This window comes from Pseudophryne corroboree, chromosome 4, assembly GCF_028390025.1.
Source record: "Pseudophryne corroboree isolate aPseCor3 chromosome 4, aPseCor3.hap2, whole genome shotgun sequence".
NCBI classification, from domain to species: Eukaryota; Metazoa; Chordata; class Amphibia; order Anura; family Myobatrachidae; genus Pseudophryne; species Pseudophryne corroboree.
Genome location: NC_086447.1, coordinates 272,084,686 through 272,109,494, shown reverse-complemented (window position 1 = coordinate 272,109,494; position 24,809 = coordinate 272,084,686). Strand labels below are relative to the sequence as shown.

At 48.1% G+C, this 24,809-nt stretch overlaps 1 protein-coding gene across 1 annotated transcript in view; it reads left to right on the top strand.

Moving 5' to 3' along the window:
- VEPH1 (ventricular zone expressed PH domain containing 1) overlaps nucleotides 1-24,809 on the top strand; it is a 988,289-nt gene that overhangs the window by 906,822 nt on the left and 56,658 nt on the right. The window contains exon 13 of the mRNA XM_063916128.1: nucleotides 16,074-16,210. Within this exon, the coding sequence (XP_063772198.1) occupies nucleotides 16,074-16,210 (137 nt within the window). The remainder of the gene's footprint in view (nucleotides 1-16,073; nucleotides 16,211-24,809) is intronic.

Below are 24,809 nucleotides of genomic sequence, written 5' to 3'. Positions count from 1 at the left end.
CTGCCTACTCTGACTGCACGTCACTGCCACATACAGCACTGTATAGTTTCTCAGGATCTGTGTAAAGACCAGTTTCAGAAACAATGTTTTCCTGGAATTAAACCTGCAATTGTTTAAAGTTTTTCAAGTTTGGCCAAGAAATATTTTCATGAAGGTATTGCATAACAGATTTTAACACGGTAGAGTCTAAGTAAACCAGGATGTTGCCAAAGTAAACAGTAACAAAAAGGAATAAAATATTGTTTAAATAGTTTTGGTGCTTTATACATTATGCAAGGAATTACTAGGTGCAGTGTTTATTAAAGAGTAGGCATTTTAATAGTGAAGTAAATATATTAATGACCATTTATTAGCTATTTACATGTATTCATATAAGCAATTATCCACCTGCAAAGGTAATTGCAGTGTAACACAAAAATATAATTTTTTGAGACATGCTATACAACATTGTGGTGGTGTACCTGGATGATATTTTTATCTTTTGTAGACATCATAAACAAGTAAAAGAGATTCTAACTTGTCTATGGCAGAATAACCTGGAAAAAATGTGCAGAACAGATTAACACCATACCGTTCTTGGGGTACATCATTTCTAGGCTTCGAGATGATACCAGAGAAATTCAGGCTTTTCTCCATTGGTTTTAATTTACCAACCTCAAAGCCTAGGGTTTTCTTACTATTACCACAAATTTATATGAAGTTACAGTAGTCTCGCCTTTTACATGCCTCATCAAGAAGAGTGCTAAACCTGTGGACTGTCCTAACAATACAAAAACAAACAAACAAACAAACAGGAGTTCATCTTTGCACCCATCGTTAAACAACCTGACATCACAGTCCCATTTTATTTGGAGAAGGGCACATCATCCATGGGATTGGGAGCAGTCCTCTTTCAAAGAGCACCAGACACCACTTCTATAAAAAAAAGTTGCCCACTGTAAGAAACTATTCCATCGAAGACAAGGAGCTGCTGGCTATGAAACTAGCCTTAGAGGAATGGAAACATCTTTTAGAAGCTACATTTCCCATAACTATCTACACTGACCACAGTAACCTCCCGTGTCCCAACTCGGCCCAGTGTATGAATCCTCGCTGGTCCAGATGGTCATTATTGTTCTCACACTATCACCTCCATATCTGCTTCCATCTGGAACATAAGAATTTGCAGACGCCTTTTCTCATTCCATGGTTGGAGATGAAGAGACATCAATAGTATAGAAATAGACCATTCTAAATCCAGAATGTGTGGCATCTGAGCACTCCTGCTCATGATAAAATGTCCATGCCCTTAAACCTGTTGAGAAAATTCTTTCAATGGGTGCACTGCTCTTGATTTGCTGGACATGTTGGACGCAGGAATTATTACCTGGATTTATTGGTGTCCCACTATAGTTCAGGATTTAAAACAATTTGTATCTGATTGTCTCTGCCACCATTACTCATTCACAGTATTCCTTGTTCCCACATTACCTTCTGGTTCGTACTAAATTGGTTCTCTATAATGGAGCACTTTGTACATGTCACAACACTAGGAGGTTGATATTCAGGTCAGGACACTTTGGGCTAAGCATACTGGTGTTTTGGAGATGCGTCATGGCTTGTTAATGCTGTGCCTCATACGGAACAGTAGAGGGTGAATAGGCCAGCTGCTGTAGTACAGTGAATACCATGGATGGATTGCAGATAGGTAGGAGAACGTAATCTTTGATGGAGGGATAATTGAGGTAAAGAGCAGATTGCCGGTTTGCAATACACTGAGAGACCCTTTGCTGAATCCAGAGGTGCAGTTTGCCCATATGAAGGCAGGGGATGCTACTTTTCAAGATGTTCAGTGTTAGAACACTGATGCAGGTTTGCAGGATGTCCAGTGTAGGAACCCTGGTGCTAGATTTCCGGATGACCAATATAGGAACACTGGTGCAGGTTTTCTGGATGTTCATTATTATTGAAAAACTGGTACATGTTTTCAGGATATCCAATGTATGAACACTGCTGCAGGTTTGCAAGATGTTAATTGAAGGTAGGATCTGCTGAGCAGAACTTTAAGCAGGAACCTGAAGCCAAGGTACTAGTCTCAGTACTGACAATGTACTGCCAGCACTTACTGCTTTAAATACAGCACCTTGACTGGTGATTGTTCAAATCACCATAACTGGTACCTACTGTTCACTGATTGATTGGAAACCTGGGTAGAAGTCATGGACCAGAGACAGATGGGGATGCCAGCCATTTGCAGATATATGTTTGGCGCTGTAGTGTGACAGCACTGTGAAGGATCCTAAAAGACCAAAGTTCATTGCCAGAATCATTAATGGGGCCCCTGGATCCAGCATGCAAAAGTACCACTCTGATGATCAGCTTCTGTTCCGGTTCAGTTCTTCATCAAGGAGATTTTCTGTATTTACAGTTATCCTTACTGAAATTGTCTTCAGCTGGGATGTCCAGCTCATGAGAAATTCTGAAGATCTTTATGCAAAGCTTTAGCTATCCAGCTCAACTTTACCTCTGCTTATCACCTATCACCTACAGTCTAATGGTGAAATGGAATGAGTCAATCAAGATTTGAAAATCTTTCTTTGTTGTATGTCTCCTCACCAGAGGATGATTGACCTGATATCCTTTCTTGGGCAGAATTTGCTCACAATTACCACTACTATGAGTACTTCTCAATTCCATGTAATTTATTGCCTGCATCCTCGGTTCCTTATTTCACCTGAATATCGTCTCCCTCAGTTCAAGCAGCTGAATCTCTACACCAAAAATTGGTAGAAGGTTAAAATTAAAATATCTCTCATCAAACCTTCTCAATGCTATAAATTATTTGCAGAAAAGAAAAGCAAGCCCACACCTTCAACCAGTATAAAAGGTATGGTTTTCCATGCATAAGTTGTGTCTCAAAGTCCCTTCCATTAATCCTGCCCCATGTTACATTAGATCTTTCTGCATATCTGAAGTCATCAATATTTTCTCTTGCAAACTTCATCTCCCGCCATTCTTAGGTTACCAACATGTACCACATATCCCTTCACAAACCATTCGTTATTAATTGGTTCAACTCTCCAAGTCATGTTCCTTCCAAAATCCATATCCAACATGGAGAAAAATATGAAGTCAATAGCATCCTTGAATCTGTGATCTCCATTCTCTAATTCTCTGTGATCTCCATTCTCTAATTAGATGCAATATGGTCCAGAGGAGAGGACTTGGATCAATACTTCCAACATACACACTCCTGCTTTGGTAAGGAAGTTCTACCTCCAGTTCCCTATCAAGCCTCAAACCACAAGCCAAGTGTCCAGTGATCACCCCTTCTAGAAGGGGTGTACTATCACATGTTAGATCATGGGGCCTTGTTATAGGTTTGACATTTTCTTTTACCGCTCTTAAGTTCCCTTTCGGATTTACCTACAGCAAGCCTGGTGTTCTCCCTGGTGCTTCCCATGGCTCTTGAAATGATGTATCCTGGACGCTCAGTCATTCCCAGAAAGAGAAGTCCCAGTTACATGATCATCTGGGCCAATCACCAGCAAAGGTGCCCTATTTAATCTCACAGGTGCTGACAAAGAGTGGCCCCACCCTGCTTCTTGACCTCTCCATGCAGATTTGTAGCATGAGGCCCTGGTCCCAGGAGAAAGTACATGCTACGATGCATCCCCCCTCCCTAACACACACAGTACTGAAGGGTGCCACATGCCCTTCCAATGTATCCACACCTTTTAATTTGCTCTGAAGCCATTCTTCATACATGACCAGTGTTGGACTGGGGTATGAAGGGTTCAATGGGTTAATAAAATGTTGGGGGTCCATGAAGGGCTACATTTCCCTCTAGAAAAAGCCATTTGCAATGCTGGAAAAATACATCTGCATTTTCTAAAGTGCCTTTTCCATTTAACTTAAATTTGTAGCCCTTCTCATATCTTAAAACTAGTCTAATGTGCGTACCAAGACATCAATATTCTGAAAATAATCATAGTAAACACATGCACCAGTTTTCTCTGCCAACTGATCCATAGTTTTATGTCATAATATAATGCCCATGAAACACCTTGTTTAAATCTCCTCAGATCACCTCTTACGGTTCTCTGCACAACCGCAACCCCAACTGCACGGCCTTTGCATAACCCCCCCACACACACACACCCCATCCATCCATCTATCAATGCACCCTTACAATTCTCTCCAGCCCCCAAAGCCCCTAAAATAAATGCGTTCATTTAATTTACCTTAAGGCTCATGACTCTTCACATTCTGCACCATGCAAAGTTTCTTAATTTCATGGCTGTCTCCTCCCTTTCTGCACTCCAGTGCATTGCTGTAGTATAAGTCTATGTCTGCGCTATAGTATGAGTCTGTATACTAAGCTTTATGGGTACGTGCTCCTATAACCTCTGCCACGGAGCATCAAAGCCCCACCCACATAAGACAGGACTCTTTCAGTCTGTAGGTGATCTCCCTGTTACCTTTATGTCTGGCCATAAAGGAGGGCTCTTCAATGATACTGACCCATTCAAGAACCTTCTGATTCCTAGTCTGGCTGTGACTGTGTACCAGATGCAGCTTACAGTATGTCAGCATCAACAGCAGGATTATCTGTGTATTACCTGTACTCCCCTGATGGCAGCCCTATCTGCATCCCTGTATCTACTTGCAGCAGCTTCCATTTTAGCCATACAGTATTAGACATCTAGAGTGACACTATGGTGCTACTCGATATGGAGAGCACACACTAAAAGGTGCCTACACATTACCTGTAGTAGAAAAGTGGTAGCTATGAATAGTGAACATTTATAATTTGGCAGCGTTTACATCCTGTGTTCCATATATTAAAGTGTTGGAGATGCTCTCAAGTCTTCGGCTCCCTTGGTGTCTGCAACCAAATCATTACAACCAATAAATGATTTGTGTCTGCACACCATAAAGATGTCCTTGGTTGAAGTTGTTTGTGCCTTTTTGAGTTGTTTTATTTCAACACTGCCAGCCATACAGTACAACACAGCTTGTTGGGGAGGCTCCTCCCCCATTCTTCAGGTGTATACCAATGAAGGCTATGAAGAGTGCAGCATTAATTTCTATCTGATAGGAGACACAGAAGCATTTAAAAATTGTTGAGCTAGCAGTATGACTAAAGGTCACTGAAGCGGGTGTGGTTCATCAAATCGACAGTGTTTAGGTCGACCACTATAGGTCGACAGTCACTAGGTCAACATGGATGGAAGGTCGACAGGGTTTCTAGGTCGACATGTGCTAGGTCGACAGGTCTAAAGGTCGACATGAGGATTTATTTTTTTTTTTTGTGTGCCATTTTCTTCGTAGAGTGACCGGGATCCCAAATTAGTGCACCGCGTCCCCTCGCATGGCTCGCTTCGCTCGCCATGCTTCGGGCATGGTGCCTTCGCTCCGCTACCGCTTCGCTCGGCACACTTTACCGTTCCAATCGTAGTCCACGTGGATCGTTAAGTATGAAAAAATTCAAAAAAAGAAAAAAAATTTGAAAAACTCACGTCGACCTTTAGACCTGTCGACCTAGAAACCCTGTCGACCTTCCATCCATGTCGACCTAGTGACTGTCGACCTATAGTGGTCGACCTACACATTGTCGACCCAGACACTGTCGATCTTCAGACCGGATCCCCACTGAAGCACATCACAGAATGCCTGCAGCACCTACAGTGATTCTACCAGTTCAACACATTTGTGGCTCAATGTTACTATTACAATGAGATTAACTTTCTTGAATACATATGTTTTTGTGGCATAATTACAAAATTGAAAACAGAAATCAGGAGCAACATTCCAAACAAGACAATAGAATGTATCTGCTATACAGGGCTGCCATCAGAGATTGTGAGTCCCAGGACTGACAAAGTAGGCAGGGACCCCTGGGGGCAGATACAGTACTGTAGGTAGAGCTACAGCAGGGGTGGGGCATAAATTAGTGAGTTAACTGTGACCCAGTTTAAAAAGAGGATGATCAAAGTTTGGGTTGTGGGGGTGGGTGTTATTATAACATGTCAATCTATGATGTTAATTTTGTGATACCCTAGCCTTGCCTCAGTCACCTCCAGTATACAGATGTTACAGATGTAGCAGCTACAATTGTCACTGCGTATGCATGCGCATACTAATCGCAGCAATGACTATGGGGGTAATTCAGACCTGATTGCTAGACTGCGTTTTCTCACAGCCTGTGATCAGGTCCGAACTGTGCATGCACCGCAATGCACAGGTGCAATGGACCACAGCTACGGGGATCGATGCATAGCGACGGGATGGTGCAAATAAAGAGATCGCATGGGCGATCACAAGGTGACTGACAGTAAGAGGGCGTTTGTGGGTGGCAACTGACCGTTTTCAGGGAGTGTCTGGAAAAACGCAGGCATGTCCAAGTGTTGGAAGGGAGGGTGTCTGACGTCAATTCCGGGCCCGGACAGGTTGATGTGATCACAGCGGCTAAGTGATATCCCTTTCACACCGCACAAATGACCTGGTATGACACGGGTCGGCGTGCAGTGTGAAAGGGCCATTGCCGAAATTGCGGGTCGCCTGACCTGGCAATTCAACCTGGGAATAAAGCAGTGTTATACCCGGGTTGAATATCGGGTCAGTGGCTGCGTAAACGGGCTCCCGGGTCGATGCGACCCGGGACCCGTTTACTAGATAGGGAGAGGCGGCGCGGAGATGAGCTCATCTCCCAGCACCGCCTCCACCTCCGCCCCCGCCGCCGGCTCCGTCCCCCCACTGCTATGGCAACCCGCCTGGCTTATTGCCGGGTCGGGAAAGCCTGCAGCAGCTGCCAATGCCGGATCCCACCTGGAAGGACCCGCTTCCAGTTTCCGGGTGGGATCCGGCATTGGCAGTTTGAAAGGGGTATAAGTCCTGGGCTGCGCAGAGACTGCACCAAATTTTATTTGTGCAGCTCTGCTACACATGCATTCGCACACTTGCACAGCTAAAATACACTCCCGCAGTGGGCGGCGACTATCTGATCGCAGGGCTGCAAAAATCGCTGCCCAGCAATCAGGTCTAAAGTAGGCCCTAAGTGCGCTCGGCTGCGACAAGTCGCACCTCGAATCACACCATAGGAAGTTTATGTGCCATGGCATGGGTGCGAATATACACATGTACTCACGGCCGCAGCAAACAGATCGCAGGTGCGACTAGTCGCAGCCTAGATGATGGCTGCTACATCTGTATATACATACAGGCAGTACGGATGGTGTAATGGTTAGCATTACTGCCTCACAGCACTGAGGTCATGGGTTCGATTCCCACCATGGCCCTAACTGTGTGGAGTTTGTATATTTTCCCTGTACTTGCGTGGGTTTCCTCTTAGTACTCCGGTTTCCTCCCACAATCCAAAAATATACTGGTAGGTTAATTGGCTTCCAACACAAATTAACCCTAGTGTGAATGTGTCTGTGTGTACATGTGATAGGGAATATAGATTGTAAGCTCCACTGGGAGCAAGGACTGATGTGAATGGTAGAGATGAGCGCCTGAAATTTTTCGGGTTTTGTGTTTTGGTTTTGGGTTCGGTTCCGCGGCCGTGTTTTGGGTTCGACCGCGTTTTGGCAAAACCTCACCGAATTTTTTTTGTCGGATTCGGGTTTGTTTTGGATTCGGGTGTTTTTTTCAAAAAACCCTAAAAAACAGCTTAAATCATAGAATTTGGGGGTCATTTTGATCCCATATTATTATTAACCTCAAAAACCATAATTTCCACTCATTTTCAGTCTATTCTGAATACCTCACACCTCACAATATTATTTTTAGTCCTAAAATTTGCACCGAGGTCGCTGGATGACTAAGCTAAGCGACCCTAGTGGCCGACACAAACACCTGGCCCATCTAGGAGTGGCACTGCAGTGTCACGCAGGATGTCCCTTCCAAAAAACCCTCCCCAAACAGCACATGACGCAAAGAAAAAAAGAGGCGCAATGAGGTAGCTGTGTGAGTAAGATTAGCGACCCTAGTGGCCGACACAAACACCGGGCCCATTTAGGAGTGGCACTGCAGTGTCACGCAGGATGTCCCTTCCAAAAAACCCTCCCCAAACAGCACATGACGCAAAGAAAAAAAGAGGCGCAATGAGGTAGCTGTGTGAGTAAGATTAGCGACCGTAGTGGCCGACACAAACACCGGGCCCATTTAGGAGTGGCACTGCAGTGTCACGCAGGATGTCCCTTCCAAAAAACCCTCCCCAAACAGCACATGACGCAAAGAAAAAAAGAGGCGCAATGAGGTAGCTGACTGTGTGAGTAAGATAAGCGACCCTAGTGGCCGACACAAACACCGGGCCCATTTAGGAGTGGCACTGCAGTGTCACGCAGGATGTCCCTTCCAAAAAACCCTCCCCAAACAGCACATGACGCAAAGAAAAATAAAAGAAAAAAGAGGTGCAAGATGGAATTGTCCTTGGGCCCTCCCACCCACCCTTATGTTGTATAAACAAAACAGGACATGCACACTTTAACCAACCCATCATTTCAGTGACAGGGTCTGCCACACGACTGTGACTGATATGACGGGTTGGTTTGGACCCCCCCCCAAAAAAGAAGCAATTAATCTCTCCTTGCACAAACTGGCTCTACAGAGGCAAGATGTCCACCTCATCATCATCCTCCGATATATTATCACCGTGTACATCCCCCTCCTCACAGATTATCAATTCGTCCCCACTGGAATCCACCATCTCAGCCCCCTGTGTACTTTGTGGAGGCAATTGCTGCTGGTCAATGTCTCCGCGGAGGAATTGATTATAATTCATTTTAATGAACATCATCTTCTCCACATTTTCTGGATGTAACCTCGTACGCCGATTGCTGACAAGGTGAGCGGCGGCACTAAACATTCTTTCGGAGTACACACTTGTGGGAGGGCAACTTAGGTAGAATAAAGCCAGTTTGTGCAAGGGCCTCCAAATTGCCTCTTTTTCCTGCCAGTATAAGTACGGACTGTGTGACGTGCCTACTTGGATGCGGTCACTCATATAATCCTCCACCATTCTTTCAATGTTGAGAGAATCATATGCAGTGACAGTAGACGACATGTCCGTAATCGTTGTCAGGTCCTTCAGTCCGGACCAGATGTCAGCATCAACAGTCGCTCCAGACTGCCCTGCATCACCGCCAGCGGGTGGGCTCGGAATTCTGAGCCTTTTCCTCGCACCCCCAGTTGCGGGAGAATGTGAAGGAGGAGATGTTGACAGGTCGCGTTCCGCTTGACTTGACAATTTTGTCACCAGCAGGTCTTTGCACCCCAGCAGACTTGTGTCTGCCGGAAAGAGAGATCCAAGGTAGGTTTTAAATCTAGGATCGAGCACGGTGGCCAAAATGTAGTGCTCTGATTTCAACAGATTGACCACCCGTGAATCCTTGTTAAGCGAATTAAGGGCTGCATCCACAAGTCCCACATGCCTAGCGGAATCGCTCCCTTTTAGCTCCTTCTTCAATGCCTCCAGCTTCTTCTGCAAAAGCCTGATGAGGGGAATGACCTGACTCAGGCTGGCAGTGTCTGAACTGACTTCACGTGTGGCAAGTTCAAAGGGCATCAGAACCTTGCACAACGTTGAAATCATTCTCCACTGCACTTGAGACAGGTGCATTCCACCTCCTATATCGTGCTCAATTGTATAGGCTTGAATGGCCTTTTGCTGCTCCTCCAACCTCTGAAGCATATAGAGGGTTGAATTCCACCTCGTTACCACTTCTTGCTTCAGATGATGGCAGGGCAGGTTCAGTAGTTTTTGGTGGTGCTCCAGTCTTCTGTACGTGGTGCCTGTACGCCGAAAGTGTCCCGCAATTCTTCTGGCCACCGACAGCATCTCTTGCACGCCCCTGTCGTTTTTTAAAAAATTCTGCACCACCAAATTCAAGGTATGTGCAAAACATGGGACGTGCTGGAATTTGCCCATATTTAATGCACACACAATATTGCTGGCGTTGTCCGATGCCACAAATCCACAGGAGAGTCCAATTGGGGTAAGCCATTCTGCGATGATCTTCCTCAGTTGCCGTAAGAGGTTTTCAGCTGTGTGCGTATTCTGGAAAGCGGTGATACAAAGCGTAGCCTGCCTAGGAAAGAGTTGGCGTTTGCGAGATGCTGCTACTGGTGCCGCCGCTGCTGTTCTTGCGGCGGGAGTCCATACATCTACCCAGTGGGCTGTCACAGTCATATAGTCCTGACCCTGCCCTGCTCCACTTGTCCACATGTCCGTGGTTAAGTGGACATTGGGTACAACTGCATTTTTTAGGACACTGGTGAGTCTTTTTCTGACGTCCGTGTACATTCTCGGTATCGCCTGCCTACAGAAGTGGAACCTAGATGGTATTTGGTAACGGGGGCACACTGCCTCAATAAATTGTCTAGTTCCCTGTGAACTAACGGCGGATACCGGACGCACGTCTAACACCAACATAGTTGTCAAGGACTCAGTTATCCGCTTTGCAACAGGATGACTGCTGTGATATTTCATCTTCCTCGCAAAGGACTGTTGGACAGTCAATTGCTTACTGGAAGTAGTAAAAGTGGGCTTACGACTTCCCCTCTGGGATGACCATCGACTCCCAGCAGCAACAACAGCAGCGCCAGCAGCAGTAGGCGTTACACGCAAGGATGCATCGGAGGAATCCCAGGCAGGAGAGGACTCGTCAGAATTGCCAGTGACATGGCCTGCAGGACTATTGGCATTCCTGGGGAAGGAGGAAATTGACACTGAGGGAGTTGGTGGGGTGGTTTGCGTGAGCTTGGTTACAAGAGGAAGGGATTTACTGGTCAGTGGACTGCTTCCGCTGTCGGCCCAAGTTTTTGAACTTGTCACTGACTTATTATGAATGCGCTGCAGGTGACGTATAAGGGAGGATGTTCCGAGGTGGTTAACGTCCTTACCCCTACTTATTACAGCTTGACAAAGGGAACACACGGCTTGACACCTGTTGTCCGCATTTCTGGTGAAATACTTCCACACCGAAGAGCTGATTTTTTTGGTATTTTCACCAGGCATGTCAACGGCCCTATTCCTCCCACGGACAACAGGTGTCTCCCCGGGTGCCTGACTTAAACAAACCACCTCACCATCAGAATCCTCCTGGTCAATTTCCTCCCCAGCGCCAGCAACACCCATATCCTCCTCATCCTGGTGTACTTCAACACTGACATCTTCAATCTGACTATCAGGAACTGGACTGCGGGTGCTCCTTCCAGCACTTGCAGGGGGCGTGCAAATGGTGGAAGGCGCATGCTCTTCACGTCCAGTGTTGGGAAGGTCAGGCATCGCAACCGACACAATTGGACTCTCCTTGTGGATTTGGGATTTCGAAGAACGCACAGTTCTTTGCGGTGCTACTGCTTTTGCCAGCTTGAGTCTTTTAATTTTTCTAGCGAGAGGCTGAGTGCCTCCATCCTCATGTGAAGCTGAACCACTAGCCATGAACATAGGCCAGGGCCTCAGCCGTTCCTTGCCACTCCGTGTGGTAAATGGCATATTGGCAAGTTTACGCTTCTCCTCCGACAATTTTATTTTAGGTTTTGGAGTCCTTTTTTTACTGATATTTGGTGTTTTGGATTTGACATGCTCTGTACTATGACATTGGGCATCGGCCTTGGCAAACGACGTTGCTGGCATTTCATCGTCTCGGCCATGACTAGTGGCAGCAGCTTCAGCACGAGGTGGAAGTGGATCTTGATCTTTCCCTAATTTTGGAACCTCAACATTTTTGTTCTCCATATTTTAATAGGCACAACTAAAAGGCACCTCAGGTAAACAATGGAGATGGATGGATACTAGTATACAATTATGGATGGACTGCTGAGTGCCGACACAGAGGTAGCTACAGCCGTGGACTACCGTACTGTACTGTGTCTGCTGCTAATATAGACTGGTTGATAAAGAGATGTAGTAGTAGTATGTATGTATAAAGAAGAAAGAAAAAAAAACCACGGGTAGGTGGTATACAATTATGGACGGACTGCCCAGTGCCGACACAGAGGTAGCTACAGCCGTGGACTACCGTACTGTACTGTGTCTGCTGCTAATATAGACTGGTTGATAAAGAGATGTAGTAGTAGTAGTATGTATGTATAAAGAAGAAAGAAAAAAAAACCACGGGTAGGTGGTATACAATTATGGACGGACTGCCCAGTGCCAACACAGAGGTAGCTACAGCCGTGGACTACCATACTGTACTGTGTCTGCTGCTAATATAGACTGGTTGATAAAGAGATGTAGTAGTAGTATGTATGTATAAAGAAGAAAGAAAAAAAAACCACGGGTAGGTGGTATACAATTATGGACGGACTGCCCAGTGCCGACACAGAGGTAGCTACAGCCGTGGACTACCGTACTGTACTGTGTCTGCTGCTAATATAGACTGGTTGATAAAGAGATGTAGTAGTAGTAGTATGTATGTATAAAGAAGAAAGAAAAAAAAACCACGGGTAGGTGGTATACAATTATGGACGGACTGCCCAGTGCCGACACAGAGGTAGCTACAGCCGTGGACTACCGTACTGTACTGTGTCTGCTGCTAATATAGACTGGTTGATAAAGAGATGTAGTAGTAGTATGTATGTATAAAGAAGAAAGAAAAAAAAACCACGGGTAGGTGGTATACAATTATGGACGGACTGCCCAGTGCCGACACAGAGGTAGCTACAGCCGTGGACTACCGTACTGTACTGTGTCTGCTGCTAATATAGACTGGTTGATAAAGAGATGTAGTAGTAGTAGTATGTATGTATAAAGAAGAAAGAAAAAAAAACCACGGGTAGGTGGTATACAATTATGGACGGACTGCCGAGTGCCGACACAGAGGTAGCTACAGCCGTGGACTACCGTACTGTACTGTGTCTGCTGCTAATATAGACTGGTTGATAAAGAGATGTAGTAGTAGTATGTATGTATAAAGAAGAAAGAAAAAAAAACCACGGGTAGGTGGTATACAATTATGGACGGACTGCCGAGTGCCGACACAGAGGTAGCTACAGCCGTGAACTACCGTACTGTGTCTGCTGCGACTGGATGATAAATAATGATATAAAAAATATATATATATATCACTACTGCAGCCGGACAGGTATATATTATATAATGACGGACCTGCTGGACACTGTCTGTCAGCAGAATGAGTTTTTTATAGAATAAAAAAAAAAACACCACACAAGTGAAGTCACACGACGAGTGTTTAACTTTTTCAGGCAATCACAATATAGTATACTATACTACTAACTATACTGGTGGTCAGTGTGGTCAGGTCACTGGTCAGTCACACTGGCAGTGGCACTCCTGCAGCAAAAGTGTGCACTGTTTAATTTTAATAATAATATGTACTCCTGGCTCCTGCTATAACCTATAACTGGCACTGCAGTGCTCCCCAGTCTCCCCCACAATTATAAGATGTGTGAGCTGAGCACAGTCAGATACGAGTGTTTAACTTTTTCAGGCAATCACAATATAGTATACTATACTACTAACTATACTGGTGGTCAGTGTGGTCAGGTCACTGGTCAGTCACACTGGCAGTGGCACTCCTGCAGCAAAAGTGTGCACTGTTTAATTTTAATAATAATATGTACTCCTGGCTCCTGCTATAACCTATAACTGGCACTGCAGTGCTCCCCAGTCTCCCCCACAATTATAAGATGTGTGAGCTGAGCACAGTCAGATATATACATAGATGATGCAGCACACTGGGCTGAGCAGTGCACACAGATATGGTATGTGACTGAGTCACTGTGTATCGTTTTTTTCAGGCAGAGAACGGATATATTAAATAAAACTGCACTGTCTGGTGGTCACTGTGGTCAGTCACTAGTAAACTCTGCACTCTCTACAGTTCTACAGTACTCCTAATCTCCAGTAAATCAGGTCAATCTCTCTCTCTCTCTCTTCTAATCTAAATGGAGAGGACGCCAGCCACGTCCTCTCCCTATCAATCTCAATGCACGTGTGAAAATGGCGGCGACGCGCGGCTCCTTATATAGAATCCGAGTCTCGCGAGAATCCGACAGCGTCATGATGACGTTCGGGCGCGCTCGGGTTAACCGAGCAAGGCGGGAAGATCCGAGTCGCTCGGATCCGTGTAAAAAAAGCTGAAGTTCGGGCGGGTTCGGATTCCGAGGAACCGAACCCGCTCAACTCTAGTGAATGGCCAAATATTCTCTGTAAAGCGCTGCAGAATATGTGTGCGCTCAGTAGCGGTTCTTGCCACGGGCAAGCAGGACTTTTGCCTGGGGCGCTGGCGCCATCCGGAGGGCGCCGCACCATGGCAAGATCCGCTACTGTGTCCCCCGCTATGTCCCCCGCTGTGAAGGGAACTAGACGCTACGCGTCTAGTTTGCCTTCGTGGAGAGGACCTTTGCTGTGCGGTGCGCAATGACGTCATCGCGCACCGCACAGCATTGTGGGACTGACACAGACGCTAGGGGTCATAATTGACCCATAGTGTCTGTCTATGCTGTGCTATGGGAGAGACGTCATGACGTCTCTCCCATATATCCGAGGAGAGGAGCGTCGCCGGCGGAGGTCTGCAGCGGTCGGGAATCAGGAGCGGGGATTGTAAGTATTATTTTTTTTATTTTATTTTTTTCAGCGGCGCTATAGGGGGCACAAATGGGGGTGTAACTGACCACGCCCCATATGAAGCCACGCCCCTATTTTTGCCCAGGGCGCCACAAGGGCTAGAACCGGCCCTGTGTGCGCTATACAAATAACTGGTAATAATAATAATAAAATAATAATAACCTTCATGGCAGCTCCACCTCACTTCCACATACCCACACATACTGTATACCCAGCCCTGCCCCAGCTACCTCCCTCTCGCACACATACAACCCAGCCACTTACCTCTCATGCATATAGCTCCTGCCCCAGTCACCTCCCTCTCCTCGCACACCTATCCCTCAGCCACCTCCCTCTTACACATATATGAACCTGCCCCCTCCACCTCCCTCTCGGATCTATGTTGTAAGGTATCTGGAATTTTCCAGTGTGATGGTTGATCTGCTGCAATTCTGTAGACATAATATTGCATTATCTTTGACTACTTTAAATGTGATGAATGCTTCATTGTGTTCCTTTGTATTTGAATGTCCATATTGTTAGCTGTTTTGTCTCCTAAGTGAAGGTAGTAATTTTACTGAGGACATTTATATACAATTATACACTCATCCGCAGCTGCAAAGGCGGCCTGGGCCCCCCATCTGTATGGGCCTATGGCAAAAGTCCCTGCAATACCCCTGATGGCGGCCGTGCTGCTATCTAGAACATAAATAAATATTGCAGTAATTCAGCCGACATCCAAATTTTGTTTGGGTCTCTTTTCCTCTCTCTTTTTTTTGCAATTCCCAGTCATTAGTGCAAAATGTTAGTTTTTACTCATATAATTCCTCTACTTATTCATTTACCAGTGAACACAAGCATGCACAGAGTTGATCTGCTAATTCGTTGTGGGATATTTTGGGAAAGTGATTTGATAACATTTCCAAACATTTTATGATTGTGAATTTTTTTCTGGCTTGGCCACAATAGATGTGTTTGTTCAAGAAACCAAAGAATTACTGGAAAATAAACTGTTTTACTAAATGAGAAGAAAAGCTTGTTTGTGTCTTTTACTCTGAATAGACTACTCAAATGTAATTCATACAAATGAACAGCATTTCTCCATTGTAATTCCAAGAACAATCTTTGTGTAAATAAATTGTCTAACCATAATGGAGATCGAAGTTCAGAATGCTTGCGAAATCCCATTTTGTAAACTATGTCTACGATATGTATTGTTTAGAGTATTCATATCCATTGAATGGACTCGACTAATGTGAGCTATTTCCTACCAGGTAAATCAGATGGTGATTTGTAAATCCAGAAGCTCTTTAAGAACAGTTTATTACATGGCGCTAAATAATTTTATCTAATTATGTATACAACATTAAAGTATATGTTGGTCAGTTGTTTACTTATAATATATCCGTATCGTGTACAACAAAAAGACACTGTTGCCCCTGGCCTGCTTCCAAGCTTTGATTTTCATAGCCTGAGGACAAATGTGTTTCAAGATTGGTTGTTTTATTTTTTGCAGTCATAAATCAAGAAGGCCAACCTCTTCTCGAAGGGAAACTTAAAGAAAAGCAGGTTCGGTGGAAGTTCATCAAACGATGGAAAACGCGTTATTTCACTCTGGCAGGAAATCAGCTTCTCTTTCGCAAAGGAAAATGTGTGAGTGTTCTTGTGCAGTACATTTCCCTTTCATTGATGTTTACATAAATCCCCTTGAAGGTTTTAATTATTCCTCCCCCTAGATAGTACAGTTTGTAGCTGCCAGCCAAAGATCCCGCTCATGTTTGTTTTATGATCAGTGAGGTCTGTATCTTTTCTTTACAGATATTGTGCATATGGCCTCTAGCTTAAATCGCTCTTTAGGGTGCTGAATTGCCTTGAACAAAGCTGCACATGTTGTACAAATTAGATAAATCGGAGATTAAAGCTGCCCAAATTAGTTCTATAGTGAAGCAATCTTAAGGCAACAAGATATACGTATTTGCACTAGTTTAGATATCATACTGACCCCTGAAGGATATTATTGTATACATGTAACATGTTAAGGTCATTTCTCTCTAGTTTACATAAAGACATATTGGGACTCATTTATAGTTGGCTGTAAAAATGTTAGCTGAATGTACACGTACAGATACATCAACTGGAAAATGTGTCTGTCATCATCATCATCATCACACATCAAATTATACCATGCCTAGGTTCAAAGAAACACTTACTAAAAGGAGTATCTTTAGGATATTTGTAAGTCAAAAGTGATAGCAGGTTTGTGGCTGACTCACTTTGCTCAACTTACATATGAATGCCCCTGACTTGTATCTCCAAGCACACACGGCTACACGGCTCAAATAAGCTCAACTCAAAATACAGCACATTATGGAAATGCATATATTTACTTATTTCAAAGTCATTATCCAACAATTCTAGGACAATTACACAGGTACATTGGGTCTATTTACTAAGCATTGGAGAGAGATAAAGTACCAACCAACTGCTCCTGTAATTTCTAATCACAACCTGTGACATAGCAGTTAGGTGCCGATTGGCTAGTCATTTATCTCCAAACACTTTATCTCTCTCCAAGGCTTAGTAAATAGACACCTTTATAAACTATTCACACACTTTCAAAAGCCAAAGCAATCTCAACTGAAAATTCAAAATAGTCTCCATTCACGCCAATCTTCTTTACAGCCCATATAAAACTATTGCTGAATCTCTGCTCCCATGCTTGTTACGGCTTGTTCAACCAGGACATGCTCGCACATAAGCTAGTAGTTATAGGGCTAGATGCATCATCACTTGGAAAATTATAAAAAGGAGGGTGAAAAAGTACCAACCAATCAGGTCCTAACTGCCATGTCACAGGCTGTGTTTGAAAAATGGCAGTTAGGAGCTGATTGGCTGGTACTTTTTCACTCTCCATTTTATCACTTTCCAAGCAATGATGCATATGGCCCATAATATAAACCAATACTCATCTGAATGTGGATATAAACATATTTGTGAAACTTCTCTGATATATCCTGAAGGGGCTTACGTTTAACTCTACATAAGCTCCATTTATTTAAAAAAAAAAAAGGGTTATAAACATCCTAGTGATATTCGGTGGACCCCTTTATTCAAAGTAAAGCATTGGTTACCCCTATACCAAGAAATAAAGACACGGAGACTTGAATTTGGCAGAAAAATTGCTAGCTATTTATTTGACCCTAACCATAGCAAACCTGTAATAGAAAATTTTATTAAGATGCCGATTCAGCCGGCATATGGTGGCAGAAAAAAGAACGGCTCTATTAAACTAACGCTAACCTTAAACTGCTAAAATTCGAAAACCATCCTAATTTAACTATGAACTATCAAAATCGGTAATAGGAGACAACTCAACCCCCACAGTGACTACCCACCCTGATGGGTGCCCTGCCGCTGCCTTCCCGGACGGGTGGTCGAGCGGCCAATAAGTCGATGGAGGTGAGTGCACCTAAACCACACCAAACTGTAAATCACTACAGCTTACCATACAACAACAAACTGCCGTTCTTTTCCGCCAATAAATAGCCAACGATAAACCCAGCCAACAATTCAACGCCAAGGCACTCCGTGCCAGAACCTCTACCAAACAGGGCGGGAGGGTGGGAAGGCAAATCACCAAACAAGAGAGAGCAAAATGGCCTAGCCTTCCCTATATATATTAAACCCTCCCCTTTTCCCAAAGGCTGTACTTTCCTCACAGCTAGGTCCACCCCTCCCAAGATGTTTAACTCATTCCTTTCCTATGCAGTCAATTCTCTCTCCTAAACATCCTAGTGATATTCGGTGGACCCCTTTATTCAAAGTAAAGCATTGGTTACCCCTATACCAAGAAATAAAGACACGGAGACTTGAATTTGGCAGAAAAATTGCTAGCTATTTATTTGACCCTAACCATAGCAAACCTGTAATAGAAAATTTTATTAAGATGCCGATTCAGCCTGCATATGGTGGCAGAAAAAAGAACGGCTCTATTAAACTAACGCTAACCTTAAACTGCTAAAATTCGAAAACCATCCTAATTTAACTATGAACTATCAAAATCGGTAATAGGAGACAACTCAACCCCCACAGTGACTACCCACCCTGATGGGTGCCCTGCCGCTGCCTTCCCGGACGGGTGGTCGAGCGGCCAATAAGTCGATGGAGGTGAGTGCACCTAAACCACACCAAACTGTAAATCACTACAGCTTACCATACAACAACAAACTGCCGTTCTTTTCCGCCAACAGCGAAAGACTCTTCCCCCAGAGTCTTCGCACCGCCACCATAACCTCACCCTAACTCCTGCAACACAAGACACAGATCCTCCAGGAAAAACATCATCCCCTCATTGGATAGATGTACCCCATCAGGCCGAAAAAAGGTGACTGTCTCGGAACCGAATCCTAGGGTGGCGAACTACTTTGCCTCCGTGGGACAGCACCCACTTCGCCACCGCCCCATTCACCTTCTTTCTGGCCACATTAATTACGCGTCCGTCCGTCACACCTCGCCAACTCAACCTTGGCACCATCAAGGAGAACACCAATACGCAATTGGTCCATGTTGCGGCCACACTTGCCAGATCATGTATCATGGCCCACCGCAGCTCCAAAGATAACCTCTTCCCCAGGTCGTTGCCCCTAGATGGACAACTAGCACCCTAGGGACTCCATGCTTGCTGGCCCGACTGACTAGTCTACTTCTCAGATCGTTCCACACCATTCCTCGCCAACCAAGCCATCTAACTCCCTGAGCCCTTGGAAACCGCTGAGCCCCCGTCTAGGCTAAAAACTTTGCGGCCCAAAAACATACGAGTGGCCCACCACCCAAACGGTCAAGTCATCAGCAAACCAACCTGAAGAGGAGGAAAGGGGGTAAAATTGGTTACTAAATATCTATACCATAGTTTAGTAAGTGCGTTAACCTGAAGGATCTGCCAAAAAGAAAAAAATTGTTCCGTATATTGCAGAAGTCACGGCCTAGCCGATCTGCACGAGCTTCCAGCCAATTTGAAGCAGAAACATGAACACACAAATGGGAAAGATTAAAACAAAATTTAAGAAAATAAACGGGGGGGGGGTAAAAAAGGGTAAAACATGTAAGAACTCAGCTGGAGGTGAAAGCATAAAGACCTGCTGAGGGACTCTGATTAGAACGGATTAGCCGAATTGTGGATTAGAATTCAGTCCGTCAAGTCAGGCAAAAAAATTGCAAAATAACTCCAGACCCCCGCTGCCGGCTCATGCCAGCAACGGCGAGTAGCTAATCCCTGAGTAGGATAAAAAGGGGGAGACAAACGCACAACACCATAACGTACTGAACTGTAACAACATGATTAAACAACTGTAATTGAACAAAAAGTACGCGCGAGCTAACATCTCATGCAACAGGGCGAATATACCGTCTGTAACTTGACGACTTCCATCGCCCCACCGCCTGGATCTCAGCCATGGAAAATCCCGCCGCCGCAGCCGACGTCGCAGCCCCTATGCGGGAGGAATGCGTCCCGAACGCAGCGGGTGGAAGGACCAAGCCTGCAAGACAGCGACCCAGCATCCAACAAAATAGATACTTCGTCACCGGCAGCCCGTCATAATGCAGCAGCCATGACCCCCGACCGTCGGGCCGTACTGCCTCATATTGCACTGCAAACCTTACTGGGCAAATGCTCTCTTCAAGTGCCGGAACCAAGGTGACCCAACGACCTCTCCCCACTTGGTCCGTCTTAGAGCGACGCAATCTGCAAAGCAAGGACCTCTCACCCACCACCACGTCCCCGCCAAGCATGCGCGAATCTGCTTGCTTAGAAGGCGCTACCAGTTCCGAAACCCTAAAGGCCCCGTGGTAAGCCATTGAGAACGCCAAACTGAACAACCGCGACTCAAACATGGACGACGCGACCCTCCAACCGCCCTGATGACAGCTGGCAACAAGGCCGCATCAATGAGCCGCCTCCTGTCAAGCGGCGTCGGCGCGACTCGCGCCCATCCTTTCATCGCCTGCAGCAGAATCCCACTTTTCGTCACGTCGGGGACGCCCCTTATTTTGCTGAAAACGAAATACCAGCCAAGTACCGGGATACCACCGCTCTGGACCTACCCGAAACATACAGCTGCCAAATAAAAGAAAGCATCATCCGATGCCCGCTCTTACCTTGTTGATTTCGTCCTCGAACAAGCTCCTCCCACTCGCTCCAAGCTTGTCCGTAAGCCTTAAGCGTGGTTGGCGCGACTGCCCGCAACGCTAGACCCTCCTGTCCGGCCCGATCACCTGCCAAACATAATGAAAACCATGTTCGTCGGCCTCGGGTGCCAACAAACAAAAACCTTTTCCACTGCCCTCATGACAAAGCGTCGGCAATTCCGTTCTCCAGCCCAGGCACATGCTGCGCGCGGAACCACACGTTCCGACGTAGGCATGTCAATGTCAACTGCCCCAGCACCCGCAGAACGACCAGCGTCTTCGCCTCTGGTTATTTATCGCATGCACCACGGCCAGATTGTCACATCTAACCAAAATGCTGCGATGAGCCAGCCGATCGCCCCATACCTCCAGCGCCACCATAATGGGGAAAAGCTCCAGAAGCAAAAGGTCCTTAGTTAAACCTTCGCGATGCCATTCCGCCGGCCACGAGGCCGCGCACCAAGATCCCTCCAGATAGCAACCGAATCCAGAGGCACCCGCTGCATCGGTGAACCGCTGCAACCTAGCGCTGTCCACCATAGGGGCCTGCCATATACCCACCCCGTTGAAGTCCTCCAGGAACGAGGCCCATACGGCCAAATCCCTCTTAATCTCTGAGGACAATCGCACGAAACGGTGTGGTCTGGCACACCCCGCAGTCGCCCTATCTAGCTTCCGGCAGAAACCCTGCCCATCGGGATTACCCGACAAGCAAAGTTCACCATGCCCAGCAAGGACTGCGCCTGCCGCAGTGTGACCTTACGCGACCCCTCAAACCGGCAAATAGCGTCGCGGAGCTTCACCACCTTGTCCCGAGGCAGCCGACACGATCCTGCCACTGTGTCACTCTCAATCCCCAAAAAGGACAAACAGGAGGCCGGGCTCTCTGTTTTATCCTCGGCCACAGGAACGCCGAAGTGGAAAAACAGCGCTCGGATGCTGAAGAGCAAGTCGCCGCACCGTAAAGAATATGCCGGACCCGCGCACAGGAAGTCATCGAGGTAATGGGCGACCCCGTGACCCCTTGACGAAGACTCCACGCACCAATGTAGAAACGTACTAAACCGCTCGAAAATTGAGCATGAAACGGAACATCCCATCGGCAAACATTTGTCAATGAAATACTCCGTTCCAATCCGGAAACCCATAAAATGGAATGAGTCCGGATGTAACGGCAGCAACCGAAAAGCGGACTCAACATGAATCTTAGCCAAGAGGGCCCCAGACCCGTAACTGCGGACCATCTCCAACGCTTCGTCAAACGACTGATACACCACCGAGCAATGACCCGGCGGTATTGCGTCATTGACCGACGCCCCCGACGGGTAAGAAAGATGCTGACTGAGCCGGAAAGCGCCTGGAGTCTTCTTGGGAACCACCCCCACTGGAGAGATGACCAAGTCGTCCACCGGGGCGATATAGACGGTCCCTCCATCCTGCCCAACCCGACCTCCTTATCCCCTTTCTCCCGCAGCACTAACAGCAAGGTTCGGCAGACTGGAGGTTCCGCTGGGCCCGCACGGACACCTCGCTCGCAACAGGCAAGCGAAACCCAAACTGAAAACCGGAAAACAAAAATTTTGCATCCTCCCTATTCGGATACCAGTCCAACCACCGGCCCATAGTCTCCAATTTAATTGGTGTTGGAGCTCTGCGGAGCGCTCCCGCCCGCGGCCTGTCTGGGGTAAGTTTGCTTACCCCGGGCCCCCTGCTGACTGCCTTTGAAGCAGGAGGAGGCCGGGCGGGAACCGCCACATTGCAGGCATGAGTGCCGAAAACGCCCCTGCTTGCCGAAGGAACATGTCGCGTTGTGAAACGCGAAGCACTTTCCCTTTGCGGCGGCCTGTCCCCCTGTACGAACGGCCGACCTACCTGGCTTGGCCGATCCGCCGTCCGCGCCGGGACCTTGGCCGGACGACCCTGCGCGGAGCCCGTCCGCCCCTGCGCTCCGGTGCTCCTTATTCTGTTGCGAAGCTCGAGTGACCTTGAGCCAGACTTCTACGTCCCTGAACCCAAAGTCCATCACCTGTAACCCATCTTGCTTCTCCCGGAACTCTTATACGTACCTACGCCATTCAGCACCTGACGATGTGCGTTGCATATCATGTACGAGATGCAGGTACCGAATGATATTCATGTGCTCGTACGGCCTATTTTCCAGGTAACAAGCCGCGAAGACCCAAAAACCGGCCAGCCAATTGTCGAAGGTACGGAAGGCCTCGGCCCCGATGCCCTTCTTTGCTGCCGCCGACTTAAAGTCTTTCTTCGCGTCCTTCGTCAAGACGACCACATCGACGTAGTCACCCCTGCGAATCTTCCTACGGCAGCTGTCCCTCAGCCCCCGCATCACGGCAGTACACTCGCAGCGGACTACCCCGGGCAGATCACGTCGCTTCTTGGCCCTGCGAGCGTCCCCGCTAAGCCGCCTACGCCTCTTCCGCCTCTCTTGCCGCCCCGCCGCCCGCTTGGCGTATTTTGTCGCCCGTTTCTACGCCCTAGTCGTGCTACTGGCTTCGGACGCTTGCGATGACAGAGAAGAAGAAGAGGGAGAGCTGCGGGAACTTGAGCGCATGCAAGAGCCCGACCCCAACTGCTCCACCTCACCTGAGGCCGTCGACTGTTCGGACCCGGAATCCTCTGGCGTGGCAAAAGCGACATCCTCATCATCCGATCCCGTCCTCTCCACGTCTTCACGCTCACCTGCAGGAGAAAGAGGAGCAGAGGACCCAGACAGCAGTCGCGGCGCGCGCCTAGCACCCCGGGGGGCAGGCGTCTCCGATAAATGCTCCCGCTCGCCCTGTCCGGGCTGCTGATGGAGTTGCGACGCGGCCACTCCCAGCTCCCGGCAGGCGCGCGCACCCGCTGGGCTGCTGACATTGTCCGCGTACCTGAACCACCAGCCGCCGCGCCGGAACCGTCGGCCAGCTCCGGAGCCGCGGCCAGCGGCCCCAGCACCGCCACGACCGTGGCCAGGGCCGACGCCAGCGTTCCGGTAGGGTCAGGGCCACCCCAAGACGCGGCGCCGTCCCCCGTGGGTTGCCGGCGTCGGCGTGCGCCGATCCGCCCGGCGCCCAAGACTTGCCACACGGGGCCCCGCTGTCCGGCGCCTAGGTCGGCCCGGTGGGGAACCACCAGCGCCGCTGATATCTTGCGGCTCGGATTCCCACCAATCACCTCCCCGCACACGGTCCCCGGGGCCCTCTCCGCCATGCCTCTCCCCCTACCTGCGGACACCCCCTCCCCGCCGGCCGGAGCTACCTCCGCCAACTGAGGGGGGGGGCCGCGTCGGGAGAGGTCGCTTGCTTGTGCTTCCCTATCACCTGGTTGATCTCTGCCCCTCCTCCTCCCCCCCCCCCCGCCCCTCGCCGGGTTCCGGCTGTAGGGGAGAGGGCTGGGGAGACAAGGAGGCCTGCGGCGTCGCTGCGCTCACACGTGCGCGAGCGACACCGCTGTAAGCGAGCGTGGGCACGCGCGCGCGCCGTGCGCGCGTCCCACTGCTTCCGGCCCGCTAACTCCCGGCCGAGACCTCCAGCTCCACCGCCGGGCGAGACCCCGCGACAGGCCTCGCCCGGCTCTGAACTGTCTCCCGCTTGGCTCCCTCCCCACGCCCGGCACCTCTACCAGGCCTCGGCAAGGGGGAAGAAGTCGGAGCCATGTGCGGCTCCACGGACGAGCGCCCGGCGCGGCAAGCCTGCGCGTGCCCGCGGGCACCCGACACGTCAGTCTCCTCAGCAGCTCCCGGAGGTGAGGGCTAATGTCCTACCCCCTCCGGGCGGCCAGACAGGCCTCCTGGCCCACTTCGCCGCTCGCGCCCGGCAGGCAAAACCGCCCTGGCCCCAAGCGGCAAGGCCGCCCCAGTCGGCCAGCCCGGGTCTCTTCCCTGACCTGTGGAGGCCCCAGGGGACGGGGCCCCGTCCCCCAGGCCAGCCACCCCTTCCCCCGGGCCCAGCCCCACCGCCAGATGCGCGGTATCGAGCTAGGAACCTGGCGGAAACGGCGAGGGCGGGCAGTCATGGTAAAGGGCAGAGGAGGAATGCTGGGGAGAGTTTTAAGAAAAATTCAATGA